Below are 16,174 nucleotides of genomic sequence, written 5' to 3' on the forward strand. Positions count from 1 at the left end.
GATTTTCATGATTTCCTCTTCTTCCCCCCCTATTCTTGTTCTTCCTGGGACTATTCACACCCATGGACACATCTATCACTTTCTAATCACTACATTGCACACATACCCTTCTTGTCGTCATCTCTGTTTGATTTGCTACACCTGGCGCAGACATAATTCTCTCTCTCTACTGATCTTTCATGATCTATTTCTTATCCTGTTACATCCTGTTACTTGTTGTGACTTACATACATGGGAATGGGCAACCCTATCCCGAACCAGCCTTTTCGTTCCATGTCCTAGTAGGACTATATATTCACCTTTGTTTAGACATTTGATATCATCCTGTGAAGTTCACAGCTAGAATAATCTATATATCCACCTCTCAGACGTAGAATCTCCCATGCTCATGTGGGGGCGAGAGTGAGGGATTTTGGCATTCCACCAGGGCACGAGATCTAATACTGTAAGCCCTAGGGGATGCTTTCTTTCCCCTTCTCCCTTGCTTTTTTCATTCTTTTTATTGCATTAGTACTCTACTAGGTCGGGAAATTATACGACTGGAGTATTCGTATTCGAAAGTGTTGTTGCACGCGTCAGACCCTCACCCTAACTTGATAAGAAGCGCGCGGGAAGCTGATCCTCTTCGATCCGACACCTTCCCCTGATATTTCCCCATCCAGCCCGACCACACGCGCCAGTTGCTCTACATCGATAGCGAAGGGGCAATTCCAGGTGGAATTGTCCTTCTTGTTAACTTATTCTCTCGAAAATGGCGCCACGAACGTCCCGATCCATCGCGTCCGCGGCTCCCGACGCCCAGGCTCACGAGCCTACCGATGACAATATGAGCCTTGACGTGCCCGAACAACTCTTGACACCTGAAAACAGTCGCTCAGAAACGTCAAGCAACAACGAGAACGCGTTGACCGACGAAAAACCCGCAGGACGGCGAAGGTCAACACGGGTTGCACGCGCATCGTTGCGCCCTGGTGAGCCACTAGACGACACACCCAAGAACGAGGAACCCGCGGCCTCATCTAGCGAGGCCTACGTCGACAGCCTTGCTAAAGCGAAACGATCGCACTCTTCTCTGCGCCACAGTATTGCAGTGATGGAATCTTCCTTGCGGAACGGAACTCCAGTCGACGATGATACCGTGGCCGACGACACTGTGGCCCCCGATACACCGGTTTCAAAGTCTTCCCAGGATTTGCAATCTGAGGATATGAATGTGAAGCTTCAGCAGCAGGCACTACGAAAGCGTGTGGGGAAAGCATTGACCAAAGACGAAGGAACGGCCGCGGTTGAGCTGGTCCATTCCCGGGCCTCTCCTCGCAAATCTCTACGGCGGTCTGGTCGCTTCGGTCTAATGGATAAAGCTTCGGGTCTGGTCGACCGGGCCAGCAGTATATTAGGAAAGCGCACGAGAGGTCTGGGAGACAAGGATCTTGGCCAGCGTTCTAGTCTTCGCCCGCGCAATATTGTTCCGTCGAAAGATGAGGCGCCTCCTTCAACAGCCAACGAACCTGCATCGAAGAAACGTCGAGTATCTGAGAGCGACTTGTCCAAGCTCCAAAATCAAGATGCTTCTGAACCAGAGGAACGGACTGTGCCTGCTCCACCGCGACCTAGGCGCAAGATATGGCTGTCGCACGGCCTCTATACAGGACAAGAGCCATCGGACTCGCCTCCTAAGCAACGTCGGAGTAAGAATTCGAAGAAAACTGGAACCGGTCCCATGCACCGCACCATCCTTCCCATGCCGATGTTCAAAGGTGCTCGCCTTTTGAAGACTGGACGGGACTACCAGCTGCCGTTTGATATATTCTCGCCACTACCACCTGGACAGCCTAAGCCCGACGAGTGGCGCAAAACTAACAAGAGTGAGTAGCATGTAGAGTATCTCACATCATGAAGTGAGGGCTAACAGACGGTCTAGATGTTTTTGTCGGTGATGCCGGAAGCTTTTGGAAAGCGAACAAAAACCTCGAGCTGTCTACTTGTATGTGTACTGAAGACACTGGCTGTGATGAGAACTGCCAGAACCGCTATATGTTCTACGAGTGTGACAACGGTAATTGCAGGCTGGGTCCCGAGTGCGGTAACCGGAATTTCGAGGGTCTTAAGCATCGGACCAAGGCCGGAGGCAAGTATAACATTGGAGTCGAAGTCATCAAGACAAAAGATCGCGGGTATGGCGTCCGCAGCAACCGTTCCTTCGAGCCCAACCAGATTATTGTGGAGTACACCGGCGAGATTCTCACCCAGCTTGAGTGTGAGAAGAGGATGAGGACAGTATACAAAAACAACGACGTATGTGCCCTTTGTGACACTTGGTGCTTTCCCATTTATTGACCTCGTCAACCAGTGTTACTATCTCATGTATTTCGATCAAAACATGATCATTGACGCTACTCGCGGGTCTATTGCTCGCTTTGTTAACCATGCCTGTGAGCCAAACTGCCGTATGGAGAAGTGGACTGTTGCTGGCAAGCCACGCATGGCACTCTTCGCTGGAGATAGAGGAGTCTCGACGGGAGAGGAATTGAGCTATGACTACAACTTTGAGTGAGTATTTGCATATCAAGCCACTTAACCATGTGCTAATACTATATCAGCCCTTATTCTAACAAGAATGTTCAACAATGTCGCTGTGGATCAGCGAACTGTCGAGGCTTCCTTGGTCCACGGCTGAAGGATAAGCAGCAACGTGCCAAAGAACTCGAGAAACGAAAGGCCGAGGAAGGCACGAAGAAGGCAACTACAAAAAAGACCATCGGCAAAAAGCGAAAAGCCTCAGAAGAGTCCGATAGCGACGATAGTGACGACTCCTCTCGAGGCAAAAAGCGCAAGATAACCAAGTCCAAGGTCATCAAGGCCAGCGTAAAAAAGGCCGTGGCTACCGTTCGTGGGAAGAAGACGACCAAGACAACGGCCAAGGGCAAAACCGCAACCGCTGTCAAGTCGAAGACCAACGTCAAACTACCAACCGTTAAAGCCACAGGCCGGATCAAAGCCACTGTCCGTGCTCCCCGATCTAAGAAGGCAGCCAAGGAAACCCCGGCTTCTCCCAAGAAGACCACATCGCAGCTCAAGCGGCCTTCTGCTGAGACCAAGAAGCAAATTCTCGCTGCTGCCTCTAAAGGCTCCGGAGATTCTCCCCGCAAACCTGTGAAAAAGACACCCGCCAAGAGCCCCGTCAAGGCTAAGAAGCCTGCTCCCAAGACTAAAAGTACTACCAAAGGCGGCTTTGGTAAGGGAGTCAAGAGTGCGGCTCGGCGTGTTATCAAATCTGTCAAGGGAGCAAAGAAATGATTGACGTTTGGTCATACTATGGTTAACAACCTCCTGGACTTCGCTCGAAAGAACCGACTTATTTTGCAACACCTCTTTTGCTCTTTGCCAATCCCGGGACTGTCAACCAACAGCTGGGAAGTCTTTTATTCTCCTATCCTTTGTTGACCTCGACACTTCTCAGTGGTCCATTCTTTCTATTCTACTTGATAATTTTTCCCCTCGGTAATCTTTATTCTTTTCTATTTTGGCTAAAACTCGTTTTGGGCAAATTTACCCCCTTGTACGACATCAAGTGTTCGTTCCCTCTGGCTTCCCCCTGGCGTTTGTTCTTCTTTTCCCCTTTTCACTTTGCTTTTCTGTTCCCCTTGCATTTTATTTTTACTGTGGCTTCATGATTCCTTCAGTTTTGGTTTATGCATCATGGTTATGAAAGTGAGAGATTGCTCTGATATCAACTCTGATATAGCCAGGGTAGATGCCTCATTCAACATGGTTTTCCCTGGATTTTTTAGTCTCTTGTAGATCTTTAGAGATTACAGTAAGGTCTAGGTATAGTACATATATCTTTAGATGTAAATACCGGTAATTTATTCGTGTTTCTTCTCCATCTCCAAGAACTGTAGGATTGCAATGATTGCAGACTTGATTTTATATATTCAAAGTGATCACCCTACAATATGGATCTACTCATCTACACTGGGATAATAAATTCGAAGGTTGGTTACAGTGTAGCAGTTAAGACCATCAAACCAAATCTATTGGCAACTTGAAACTATCTAAGTCAGGGGAATCCATAGAAAAAAAAGACCCAGCACATTTTCTCATGTGCAGCAAAACATATAATTGACACCAAGCCTCACGTAACCTTACAGAACTTTTACTGACGCTCCAGGAAACCCTGGCTCTCCAAAACGAGAATGATCTCGTGCACAATGCTGCGCACGCTCTGCTTGGAGAAGTCGACAACGAGATCAGCCTTCTCAGGAGCCTCATAGGGGTCATCGACACCAGTGAAGCCTTTGATCTCGCCACGACGAGCAGCGGCGTAGATGCCGCGCTTGTCGGACTGCTCGCAGTACTCGAGGGGAGTGGCGACGTGAACCAAGAAGAAAGAGCCAGCCTGGGAGACGGCGTCGCGGGCGAACTTGCGGGACTCCTCGTAGGGAGCAATGGGGGCGGCAATGACGGCGGCACCGGCGCGGGTAAGCTCGGTGGCAACGAAGGCAATGCGCTGGACGTTGGTGTGGCGGTCCTCGCGGGTGAAGCCGAGCTCGGAAGAGAGCTCGTGGCGGACGGTGTCACCCAGCAACAGGGAGACGGAGCGACCACCCTGCTGGTTCAGAGTGACCTGCAAAGCACGGGCGATGGCGTCCTTGCCGGAGTTCATGTAACCAGTCAGGAAGATGGTGAAACCCTGGGTGGCGCGAGGGGGGTTGGACTCGCGCAGAATCTTGACAACCTCGGGGTAGGAGAACCACTCGGGGATGTGGGCGCCGGAGCGCAGACGACGGCGGAGCTCGGTACCGGAGATGTTGAGGGTCTTGACGCCAGCGGGGACCTGGTCAACGGGGCGGTACTCATCGGTGTCGGGGAGGTAGGTAACCATCTGGAATTCGACGACCTCGATGCCGAGCTCGTCCTTGTACTTCTCGACGGCGTGCTGGGCATCGTATGGGCCGTAGAAGTCCTCGCCCTTGGAGTTGGAACCAGGACCGGCGTGGTCACGTCCGACAATGAAATGGGTGGCACCATGGTTCTTGCGGATAATGGCGTGCCAGATGGCCTCGCGGGGACCACCCATACGCATGGCCAGACCGAGGAGACCCAGGACGGCCATGCCGTTGGGGTAGCGGGGAAGGAGGGCCTGGTATGCGCGGACACGGGTGAAGTGGTCAATGTCACCGGGCTTGGTGAGACCGACAACGGGGTGAATCAAGACATTGGCCTGGCGGGAACGGGCCGCGCGGACAGTCAGCTCACGGTGGGCACGGTGCATGGGGTTACGAGTCTGGAAGGCGACGACGCGGGACCAGCCCAGCTTGTCGAAGTGGACGCGCAACTCTGCGGGGGTGTCTGTGAAGGATATATTAGCCAGATTCACTAGCGGGACGGGAAATTGAACATACAGCGGAGGGCGACATAGTCGTAGTGGTTAAGCTTGTTGACGGCCTCAATCTTGCCACCAATGTAGAACTCCTCGACGGAGTTGTTCAGGTACACGATAGCCGGGTGCTCTGGGTCACCGCCGAAGACGAGCTTAGCCTCTCTAGTCCTAAATCAGGGGAGAACCACGTCAGCGAGCCCCACTATAGCACAGGCCACTCTCAACTCATTGGGTAAGGATTCGAGGTATGTGACATCAAACGTCCATATTAAAGGTAAAACGAGGTATCCGAGGGTACAGAAATAAAGATCGACAGTGCAACCGGTTTCGAAAATGAAATGGAGAGAAAAGAGGTGAAACTCACTTGTCGGGGCGGTAAATGTCATCAATGGTAAGAATAGCCAAGTTACGATCGTCACGGAAATCACGCAGGGTGATGCGAGAACCAGCTTGGAGCTTCTTCTCGTCGATGACCTTCTGGCTAGCGTCGAGGGTAATGGGCATGGAGAACACATTGCCATCGGCAAGGCGGTTTTCCTCACAGACACTATGCATATTGTCAGCTGCCGCTGTTATAGACTTTTTTTTTTTGTCCAGAATGAGGGGTTTTCTCATTCCAATGGGATCATTCGTGTCGCACATACCGGTCGTAGTCTGCCTGGTTCATGAAACCTGCATGAAGGTTAGTTACTGCCCCTCTATTGTCCATATTCCTCCAAAAACCAAAAAAAAAAAGAACGTTTAGATCCCAAAAGAAACAATTGCACTTACCCTCGAGGGGAGAGAAACCTCCGTTCATGATCAGCTCGAGATCACACAGCTGGCGCTCAGACAGAGTCACAGCGGGGAGAGTCTCGGCCTCAGCGGCGAGCTCAACCTGGCGGGGAGCATCGCGGGCAAGAAGGTCCTTGAGGACACCACCGTGAGGGGCGTTGGCCATAATGAAAATAAAAAGGACACAAAAAGTAAAATGAAAAGAGTGATGTACAAAGTAGAAAAGAAAAAAAAAAGAGGGAAAAGGTACTGCTTATCAAGAAATTTCCTGTAGGAGGGGTGTGGATTGCACCATCCACATCCAACAGAAGTCGTCAACAAGTGGGGACCGGTGGAAGTCTTGGCTGGACGATTTCCTCGGGGGTACAGGCGGTTATTGTTTTATTATTATGGATCTTAGGGCTATTATTATCTTTTGGGGGAAATTCTAAATGGGTTTCATATACAATGTACGGAGTAGGTCTTTACAATTGGAATATGAGTGTATAGTTACCGACCACCGCGGAAATATGCCTTACAACGGCCTTAATTGGTGTATGGAGTACTCCGTACTGAGAGGTTGGATTTTCAGGGGCAAATAGACGATCCCTTTGATTAAGATCATCATATGCATGACTTGTCATTCCAAAGATCAAGTATATCTAAGTCCATATCAGTCCATAGGAGTATGTGGTTCTGATACTCTACGTCCAAACGTTGGAGTATAACGTAGACATATCCCAAAACGTATTAGCCCAACGCCACATCTGCAGAGGCTGAGGTCATGTGATGAAGCACGTCACCTCCGCGCGGAATCACGACATTTACCGGTGTTCCATTTCCCAATTCGGCAAAGATCGGCCAGGTGATCTGAAAACCCTAAATCTGGACCAGATCGGCCTCTTACAGTATGTACAACATACAACATACATGTCCACGGGGACAACATTGAATAGTTGAATATGCTAATAACCCAAATATACATAATTAAATTGACTCAAGACCCATATAGATAACCCTATATACACCTTTCCTTACATATTCTCACTGCGCCTTCACCGTGCTATTGGGAAGCGTGATGGTCAACTTCTCAAAATCCACACTAAACGCTCCCACCTTCAGGGCCGGCTGAGTCGTGTTCGCATAAGAATCGACCAGGTACCCTTGAATGTCTTCCTCTGAGGACAGGGCCGTGTCAAGCGAGCCTGTCTTCTGCAGAATATACAACACCGCAACCCGAGAGAACCCAACGACGTTCTCGGGAACGCTGGTTGCAGTGGGCGTGGACGTGTCTGGCTTGACGGCAGTGGATTGAACGCTGATCTTGGTAGCGGAGGCGGTCGTCGCCGACTCGGTTTGTGTGGGTGTCGACGTGGTCGTACTTGACTTGCTTGATTCCGAGTCGTCGTATAGGATTCCGTTCATAGTGGCCTCAGAACGGACAGCCAAGGCCGGTGTTGGGTCAGTTGTGGAGACGGATGGGACCGAGTCGGCTATCGACTGTACAGATCGGCGGGTCTTGCTCGTGTTGTCATTTGTAACTTCGCTGAAAGCCACGAGAGCGTTTTCGGTCTTGCAGGAGATGTCATTCATGCTGAAGAGAGCCATGATTGTGACCGAGTCGAGAGTGATGTCGAATTTTGCTTTGGATTCTTCGAACAGAATAGGGAGTGAACTGCCCATGGTCGCATTCGATCCGTTAGTTATCAGGGCGGTAGTGCAGCTACTATCACCCGCGATATTGCATTTCGAGCCGGTATAACCGTTCGAACAAACGCACGAGCATTGGGTACCGGCTGAGACACTCACGCCTCCATTCTCACACGGGTTCTTTTCAGCACAGGACGAGTTGGCTTTCTCGCGGGGCACGGCGACAAGGAACACAGGGAGAAGAACCGCGAGAACGATGATGATGAAGAGTACGATGCAGAGGATCACGAAGATCTTCTGTGGAATTCCGCAGCACATCTTCTTGCGTCGGGGAGCATTTGGATCGTCATCACTGGAATTAAGCTGCTCAACATTACGCAAGTTAGAGCGTCCAAAGAAGGGCCATGATGTGCGAGACCCGCGACCTTCGGGTGTCGCCAAACCCGGTGGAGGGAAGGAGGCGAGCATGTCCGATAGAGAGCCGGACTTGCGTGGTCGGTGTCCTAAGAACACACAGGCAGTTAGTACTATTTCAAGATTCCAAGTGGTGATCTAGATCCCAAAGACTCACCCATCCCAGCCCTGAACCCTGCCTCATCGCCACCAGCCAGATTATTAGCTTTGCTGGCGGTTCTCCCATGATCCAGATTAGATGCGAGCTTTGTCGCCCTCCGAATCAAATCAGATAGGCTGGAAAGGCTCCCACGAGCCTCTGCATCCCGCACCGCATGCATATTTAAAGCAGGAGGCTTGCGACCACCAGGTCTCTTGTCACTCATTGCTGGCGCTGCGTGAGGCAGCGCTCCGAAGGCCTCAAGCTCTTTTTCGAGGCGTGCATCGGAGGGCGAGTCATAATGTGGGGCAAAAGGTGGCTTTTCCGGGTCCACGCCTTTCACCGATTCACTCGATGCTGTAGTAGACGAGTTTCGTAATTGACTTGGCATACGGGGCACCTGGCTTGCAGCAACTCCCATTCCAACAGATGGTACTGCTGTGTTCTTGGTGGATTCCTCCTGGGTGGGCGATGGCATGCTTACAACGGAAACAGGGTTAGACTTGAGGATGGTACGCATTGTCGGCTTTCCTCGCTTTCCAATACTGGCACTTCGGACAAGCCTCATATCGTCCTCCTGAAGGCCCGGTGAGTGCTGGCCATCGTCTGAATCTATGTCGAGATATGCTCCTAGAATCTCGGATTCAGCGGGACCAGACCCCCAACTTGAAGGGATGGCTCGGCTGGACGCGACGGAGCATTTTGTAAAGCGAGAGTCGGCGAATGATTCTGGAATTGGGGGAACAGATGATTGATGATCCCGGCCAGGCTTTCGCGCATTGAGCGGTGCCACAAGACCCGCCGTCCGGTGTTTGGGGTCATGCTGAGAAAGACCGGACTCGGGCATCAGAAAAGTAGGTGGAACTTGGGGCATATCAGGAACAGAAGGCGTCGACGAAGCCACAGATTGTCTAAACAAATCCTCTGTTGCAATCGATATTCGAGGAGTCATGTCGATTGTGCTGGTGGGACTAGTAGGGGCATCATTTACCGGCCGGCGCGACTGCGCTAGCGGAGGCGGCTGAAGTTGTGAGAAGGAACGGGGAGGTCTTTGGCTCGAACTCAAGCTCATTTCTGAGATTGGGCCATCCCGTTCTGAGTAAATGGATGGCGAAGGGAGTTCACTTGGATGAGGTGGTCTCTGAGGTGGAGGACCACGGGGAACCAAATACCTAGGATGTTGATTGATCGGGTGCGGTGGGAGACCCGAATCAGGAAGAGGCCATTGTGTTTGATGGGAGATATTCCTCGGAACTGGAGGATGTTCCATCTGCTGGGGTGGCGAGGCTCGTTCTGGACGCACGCCGGCATCCAGCATTTGTCTGGCCCGCTTGACGGATCCACTCCTGCCAGTCTCCCCTGAGGGCCCGGAGCTTGGTACTTCTGTGCTCATTGGAAGGTCGTCTGGTTGTCTGGTCGAAAGAAGTACGGCTAAATCGAATTCCGGGGTGGATGCTCTTGTATAGTTTGCGAGAAGTTAGGGCTCGCAGGGTATCCAGTGTGGCGTGGTGATACTGCGGTTCAAAAGAGAGAATTGTCTCTCGAATATTGAGGGATAGAAATGAATGATTGCTCGATACCTTGATCGAGTTGAAAAAGAATGAAAAGGCACCGAAATGAAACCAGAGAAATGGCGTCTGGCCCACTGAGCAAATGTCTACAAGATTGTAGAAAGTGGATAAAGCAATGAACACGATCTAGAAAAGCAAGATCCACAGGATCAGATCGCAAATGAATGGAAGGGCATTCGATGCCACTAGATATAATAGTCAGGATCAGCTCTAAATGATCATGGAATTGCTTTTAGAGAGACCTACCGTTCAAAAAGGGGAGAAAATGAGAGGAACCGCTAGTATCAAACTGGCGTTCAAGGCTAGTTGGGTTAACCCCCAATCTTTGACCTGGGTACTTTGTAGACTTACACTTCAAAAGGGGAGAGCCTCAAGCTCTTTGGAAGTTGGGAAAAAGGAGGGAAAAAAAGAGGTATTGAAGCTGACACCACCCAGGGTTAACGCGGTTCCTGGCATGGATACTAGTCCACTTCTCAAACGGGAAGTATATTAATACTAAACATCAACCCTGGACTATTAATTTCTTGGAATTCCTTTAGTCCTGTAATCTAAGTCCTTTATATCCGAGGACTCCGTACTCATGTATACATTATACATACTTCAAAGCACATTATGATGAGTATCGGATCTACTCCGTACCTATACGGACATGTCGATGGCTTTTCAACATTGTACTTTTATCAAAAATTGAAGGGGAAAATGGGAAAAAATGGAAAAAAGAGAATGAAAGGTCGGGGCCAACATGAGACCCCCTGCCAAATTACTCCGTAGACGAATCATATGTCGACTATATCAGTGGGGTTGGACTTAGCTCCGGACGCTAACGTCTCATATTAAGGCTCCCCTCAGTAATTTGAAACTTGAGATGGTTTAAGAATGAGACTTATACATTGCATATCGCTATGGAAAATGTAAAAGATGTTTAAGAGAGAAAAAGTAAAGCTCGGGGATTTTTCTTTTCCATCTAACTCGGCTATACTCCATATAGTGCAGAAGTACTCCGTACGGAGTACGGAGAGGACGGAGTATAGATTGGGGCTTTGCACTGAAACATCTTTAAACCTACTTGGTACTAGTTATGATATATCACGCCCCCTTTCAATCTCCATGTGTACAAAGTACAATTATAGCAATTCCCCGCTCTTGGTTTTTATACACATCCACAGTAACTAAATATGAAATGGTTCGTGGATCATGTGGAGGTTATATATATGTTGTATATTATAGATTGTTTTGCAAGTCCAATTTTTAGATCCGAGGCATTTGTGGCTCCCAATTTTAAACATATCCGGTCACCTAAGGTGATCTCCTGGGGATATCAGGAATAAAATGCCCTGTGCGACTTGTCAACATCAACTTGACCTTGCGACGGCTGATTAACCACGTAATGTTGGACAAGGTCACGGATGACTACAACACAGTTGCATCGGAGGATTCAATTTCCAACCGAGCCCGTAATTGGCTTATCTGCTGTTCCAGGGCTCGCATTTCGACTGTTGTACTCGCCAAATCCGGCACCTGATTATCTATCGCATTTGCGAAAGAGTCTTGCGCCCTGCGTAGCGACTGGGGGACCAATATTCCATACCAATGAATTGGATCGGCCGAACGGAACTTCTTAGAGACGGGCTTGGGATTTTCGACAGGGGTAGTCTCCGTTTCTGCATGGTCAGATGGTTCCGAGCTAGCCGCCTCGGCCGGGCGAGTTTCCTCGGCCTCAAGATGTCCACCTAGGACCGGAGAAGAGGCCTTGGTTTCGTTGTTCCCATCCTCCTCCCCTGGTGGATGACTAGGTGTGGCCTTGACGGAGAATGTGTATTCAGAATCAGGTAGCGCAGTGATATCCTCTTCATCTTGCGGATCGTTCGTGGATTGATCCGTGTTTCGTTCGGATTGGATCGATCTGTCAATTTCGGCCAGTTAACAAGCGTCAGTAATCAATGACAGCGGGTGAAGTTACATCTTCCTCGTCGCTTTCATGCGCCCATCATAATAATCAGGGCCATAACGACGGCCAGGACTGGAGAAATTGGCTTGGGCAAGAGCAAAAAACCCCTACGTTGTCTCAGCATATTTCATGAACCATGATTAACAAAGTCATACCGACGACAGCTGTTCTGCCAGACTTGAATGTAATTTCTGCTGCCGATCAAGCAGGTGCAAGTATTTCTCAAGAAGTGTATCCAAACATTGGACCGAATCCCCCAAAGCCACCGGCTTCACCTTCACTTCAGGTGCCTCCGAGCCCGGTCGCGATGCTGGTGGCGTGGGTATTTGAGACATGGAGAAAAAGACCAAAGGTAAATGAAGCAGGAATGCAATGCAAATATCTGTAAAGTCGAGTTGTGGACTTGAATCTAATAAAACTAATAAAATCCACAAGCTTGAGATACAAAAGAAACGTGGAGCAAAGGAGCTCGGCCCCGGTAACTCCGTCATTCGTCTCCGAACGCAAAAGAATTTCCCACTCCTGCGCTTCTTCTTATCTCTTGCATACCTCAACCCACTGTGTCTTCTCTCTTGTAAAGAGACTGTGTTACGAGAAATCAAAACCATCAATACCCGTGTGACTTAATATCCCCGGATCTGTGGTTCTTGCAAGATTGAACCGCCACCTCCGATTGCGTCTTTGATACGAGTCATTGCGCCCAACGTACGTGAACTACATCTTGGTATCTCGACCAGTGCAATACGCGCCATCGCTCTAACACAGCGGCTCTTAGGACAATTTTTTTGTCGCAGAGGCCCGTGTCGACCGCGCGACCAAGGCTTTAGTGATAACCTGGGGTTGACCAAGCAAGCGTCCCGCACTCCTCATCTTCCTATCATAACATCGGCTATCATGTCTGTCGCGCCCTTGCATAATCAGACTGCCTTCCAGGCACGATCTTTGGTATGTCCTCTTGGCTCTATATGCGCTTCGACCTCGTGCCTTCCTCCTCAATACATAAAACTAACCGGCGTCTTTCTCTTTTCTTAGTTCCGCTCCCTTCTGCGCTATTCCGGACAGTTTTCCAACTACAACTTCCGCGAATATGCTCGTCGCAAGACAAGGGATTCGTTCCGCGAGCACCAAAACACCACAGAGGAACGCCGGGTACAGGAACTGATCCAGGAGGGACTTCAAAGCTTGCGCTTGTTGAAGGTCAGTGGTATCGCATGGCTTTTGGGGTAAAGCTCGATCGATGGCAGATATGGAGCATCCATTTTCAACCTCGCGTATTGAAAGTCGACGAGTCTCACCTTACAACATTGCCCTACAAATCATTGAATCCAACTCCGGGGGACAATTATACTGACATAATCACAGAGACAAACGATCATCAGCCAGTTCTACCAGTTGGATAAGTTGGTGGTGGAAGGCCAGAAGACTGTAAGTCCTACCTTGGCTTAGGGCTTTGCTCCAGGATTCAATCTTACATTGTTATCTTTGAAGGGAAAAGAGACCGGGGACCATGGAGGCATTGTTCGCCAGAAGGACACTGGGTAAGCCATTCAATTGAGGTTTTATGCCCACCTTGTTTTGCATGCACTAACCTGTAGTAGTTGGGATTAATCCTTGAATGTCGTATGGAACCTTGTAACTATTCCATTTTATTTGTTTCAATAACTTGCCAATGGTGGACTAATTAAGCACCTGCTCATTTTCTGTACTTATACGCTCAGCGCTGGAGCTACAGCTGTAGCTAGTTTTTTCAACCAGAAACACTCCATTCCACTCCTGAATTACAATATGCATCCCAATGAGTTGAACTGCACCTATTTCTATCAATTGAGGGATATTGTCACAATATAGGTAGCTGCTATAACAAGATGTTGGTCACTGCGTGTATCACGTGATGTCTCTTTACGGTCTTGTAGCATCGCAACGCGACGGAGTTGCACTGCTCCGCTACCATCACCCAATCCACCACGTCCCGCCAAAGAATCCTCCCCAGGAGGTCCCCACAAGGAAATTACAAGCTTCCTGATCGTGCGCACTTGACTTTGAGTCAGTACAGGGGCATCTACCATGCCTTCCACGGTACGTTTCAACTTGCCCCCGTGGTGATCTATCTTATCTGGCCCCGACATGGTTGCCCTAGACACATGCCCAGTCCAGATATATTGGATCTTGAAATTTCTGAATTAGCTGGCTAAAATCTACCACAGTTCAGAGCCTCGCGCTCAGGGCGACACCTCGACGGTGCCCCAAACCGCACCCGAACCGGCCAAATCGATCACGATGTCTTTGAAGGATTACCAGTGCGTCGCTGGTCCCGACAGCAGCACACCTTCTCTCAAGCGCCCAAGCCCGATGACTCAGAATTCGGCGTTCAAGGTCCTGGCGGAGGACCAACCCTACCAGAGCTCCCCATGCCAAGAGACAGCCAACTCTTGCCATCAATCAGTCGCGCACTCCTTCGAGCAGCCCGTGCCGGATGTATCCATATCCGCCAGGGCAGTCGAGCAGCCGATGATGAGGAGAAAAGCGTGGCCGATGCGGAAGACTCGGGCTCGGCATCTCATACGGCTGATCGGAGCTTCACAACTCGCAAATGGATGACGCTTCCCAAGCACCTTGAGCCTGCGGAGGTAGAGTTTCTAGCAAAGAGGCGCCCTGGTCTTTCATCCCTTTATGGTGCCACTGCTGGCACAGATGGGTCGGCTTCTGGGCCCATGAGGAGAACGAAGTTCAAAAAGGTTGATCCCGAAACAGGCAACATCTCTATCTACGAGGCGTGGGTGCCAGAGGGCCATCGTATTGAAGGAGAGATTACTGGCGACTTGCAGACGATTGCCGAGCAGAGCCAAGTGCCTGTGAAGCCTGAGGCGCCTGCACCCGGAACAGTCGTCGAGGGGGTCGGCATTGTCAATGCCGAGGGGGTTGTTGTTGCGGAGGCTGGATCAGCAGCTGTAATGACACCCCCAAAGCGACGTCCGCCTCCACCTAAGCGAAAGGGCAAAGGCATTGGAAAAGGCCGGAAGAAGAAGGTCATGTTTGCGCCTGGCGAAGGGGCTGATGCCGCGACAGTACACGGAGTTGGCCCTGCTACTGGCAGTGGGGATGGTGGCATCAAGAGAGAAGGCCAGCAGGATGCCTCGCACATGTCCATTGACCAGGCTGGCCAAGATGAAGACGATGAAGACGGCGACGAGGGCGACGAGAGTGACGATGGTGACGATTCCATGTTAGATGTGAAGACCCCCGAAACCCCCCAGCCTCTGTCTGGCACAGAGTTTGTGGATCAGCCTTCATCCGAAACCCCTGCCGAGCGGTCAGTTGATGTCGACATGTCAGATGCCGTTCCAGAAAACCAGCCTCCTGCCCCCGAAGAGGAGAAGCAACCCCAGCCTGAGAAGACCTCAGAGGTGGATCTTGCCCCCGTGGCCTCCGATGTTCCTTCAGAGAATGCTGAGGTCACCGATTCAAATGAGAAGCCTGTCATTTCGGAGTATGACAAGACTCCCACTTCCCCCGCCGGAACTCCCGTAATGACAAGTGAACACACTGAGCTTCCAGCTGCAGTTGGTGAGGCTCAAAGCTCGGATACCAAGGTTCAAGGAGAAGAGGAAGCCATAAAGCCAACGGCTGACCTTGCACCGAAGGAAGAACTTGGTCTCCCAAGCCAGCAAGAAAACGCAACTGCCGTGTCACCTGTCAGCCTCAAAAAATCCCTAGAACCCGCAGCATTATGTGAGGATTCAGAACACGAGCAGACCGCAGAATCGATCGATACCTTGGCAGAGACGCGGGAACTTCAACAGATTTCAAGCGAGTCGATTTTCCATTCTGGAACACAAGAACAGACCTCGATAGCTACCGAACGCGAACAACCAAATTCCTCTGATACTCCTGGGCCCAGTCTATACTCAGAAGAAGCAAAAGATGTCGAGATGGGAGATTCTCCGGTACCGGAGCAAAGCCAAGGGCTAGATACCCAGTCTCCCGCGAAACCAGACTTGTCTCAAGCATCACCAACCGCAGAGAATCCACAGCCCCAGCCCGCTGCAGCGGAGTCCACTACAGCTGCTCCCGCGGACCCCAGTCTACCAGAAAAACCAACGCTCAACGTAGACGAAAGCACAGAGGCAGCAACCGAAACAAGTGTCCCTGATGAAAGTGTCGCCGCCGAAGCAGAGCCGCAGGAAGATTCTCGGTCTAGCGAACCTAAGGAGGCCAATGACAAACCCGAGAATCTCCCAGATACGATCCCACAGGCTGGTCCGTCTGAGTCTGCATGAACTATGTGCGAGGGTCCATTTTCTGCGGCCGCCTAATGT

The 16,174-nt window shown here is 50.5% G+C and overlaps 6 protein-coding genes across 6 annotated transcripts; 3 read left to right on the top strand and 3 right to left on the bottom strand.

Annotated features, from left to right (window-relative positions):
• Nucleotides 1–751: 751 nt before the first annotated feature.
• On the top strand, nt 752–3,297 carry N7537_009823 (putative histone-lysine N-methyltransferase (Ash1); the record flags this gene model as incomplete). The annotated part of the gene is made up of 4 exons (XM_056900877.1): nt 752–1,865; nt 1,922–2,295; nt 2,351–2,550; nt 2,601–3,297. 4 exons carry the CDS (start codon nt 752–754, stop codon nt 3,295–3,297), a joined length of 2,385 nt encoding a protein of 794 aa, XP_056749545.1.
• An 859-nt stretch (nt 3,298–4,156) lies between these two features.
• On the bottom strand, nt 4,157–6,323 carry sC (sulfate adenylyltransferase; the record flags this gene model as incomplete). Its single annotated transcript, XM_056900878.1, has 5 exons — nt 4,157–5,352; nt 5,406–5,551; nt 5,748–5,930; nt 6,028–6,055; nt 6,155–6,323. 5 exons carry the CDS (start codon nt 6,321–6,323, stop codon nt 4,157–4,159), a joined length of 1,722 nt encoding a protein of 573 aa, XP_056749546.1.
• An 857-nt stretch (nt 6,324–7,180) lies between these two features.
• N7537_009825 (uncharacterized protein) lies at nt 7,181–9,732 on the bottom strand (the record flags this gene model as incomplete). Its single annotated transcript, XM_056900879.1, has 2 exons — nt 7,181–8,289; nt 8,358–9,732. 2 exons carry the CDS (start codon nt 9,730–9,732, stop codon nt 7,181–7,183), a joined length of 2,484 nt encoding a protein of 827 aa, XP_056749547.1.
• A 1,588-nt stretch (nt 9,733–11,320) lies between these two features.
• On the bottom strand, nt 11,321–12,193 carry N7537_009826 (uncharacterized protein; the record flags this gene model as incomplete). Its single annotated transcript, XM_056900880.1, has 3 exons — nt 11,321–11,813; nt 11,871–11,965; nt 12,014–12,193. 3 exons carry the CDS (start codon nt 12,191–12,193, stop codon nt 11,321–11,323), a joined length of 768 nt encoding a protein of 255 aa, XP_056749548.1.
• A 559-nt stretch (nt 12,194–12,752) lies between these two features.
• N7537_009827 (LYR motif-containing protein) lies at nt 12,753–13,466 on the top strand (the record flags this gene model as incomplete). The annotated part of the gene is made up of 5 exons (XM_056900881.1): nt 12,753–12,803; nt 12,891–13,055; nt 13,221–13,283; nt 13,347–13,396; nt 13,457–13,466. 5 exons carry the CDS (start codon nt 12,753–12,755, stop codon nt 13,464–13,466), a joined length of 339 nt encoding a protein of 112 aa, XP_056749549.1.
• Nucleotides 13,467–13,922: 456 nt separating this feature from the next.
• On the top strand, nt 13,923–16,135 carry N7537_009828 (uncharacterized protein; the record flags this gene model as incomplete). The annotated part of the gene is made up of 2 exons (XM_056900882.1): nt 13,923–13,934; nt 14,063–16,135. 2 exons carry the CDS (start codon nt 13,923–13,925, stop codon nt 16,133–16,135), a joined length of 2,085 nt encoding a protein of 694 aa, XP_056749550.1.
• Between the last annotated feature and the right edge of the window lie 39 nt (nt 16,136–16,174).

The sequence above is a fragment of the Penicillium hordei genome (assembly GCF_028827395.1).
Source record: "Penicillium hordei strain IBT 12815 chromosome Unknown utg000005l_segment0_segment0, whole genome shotgun sequence".
Taxonomy (NCBI): domain Eukaryota; kingdom Fungi; phylum Ascomycota; class Eurotiomycetes; order Eurotiales; family Aspergillaceae; genus Penicillium; species Penicillium hordei.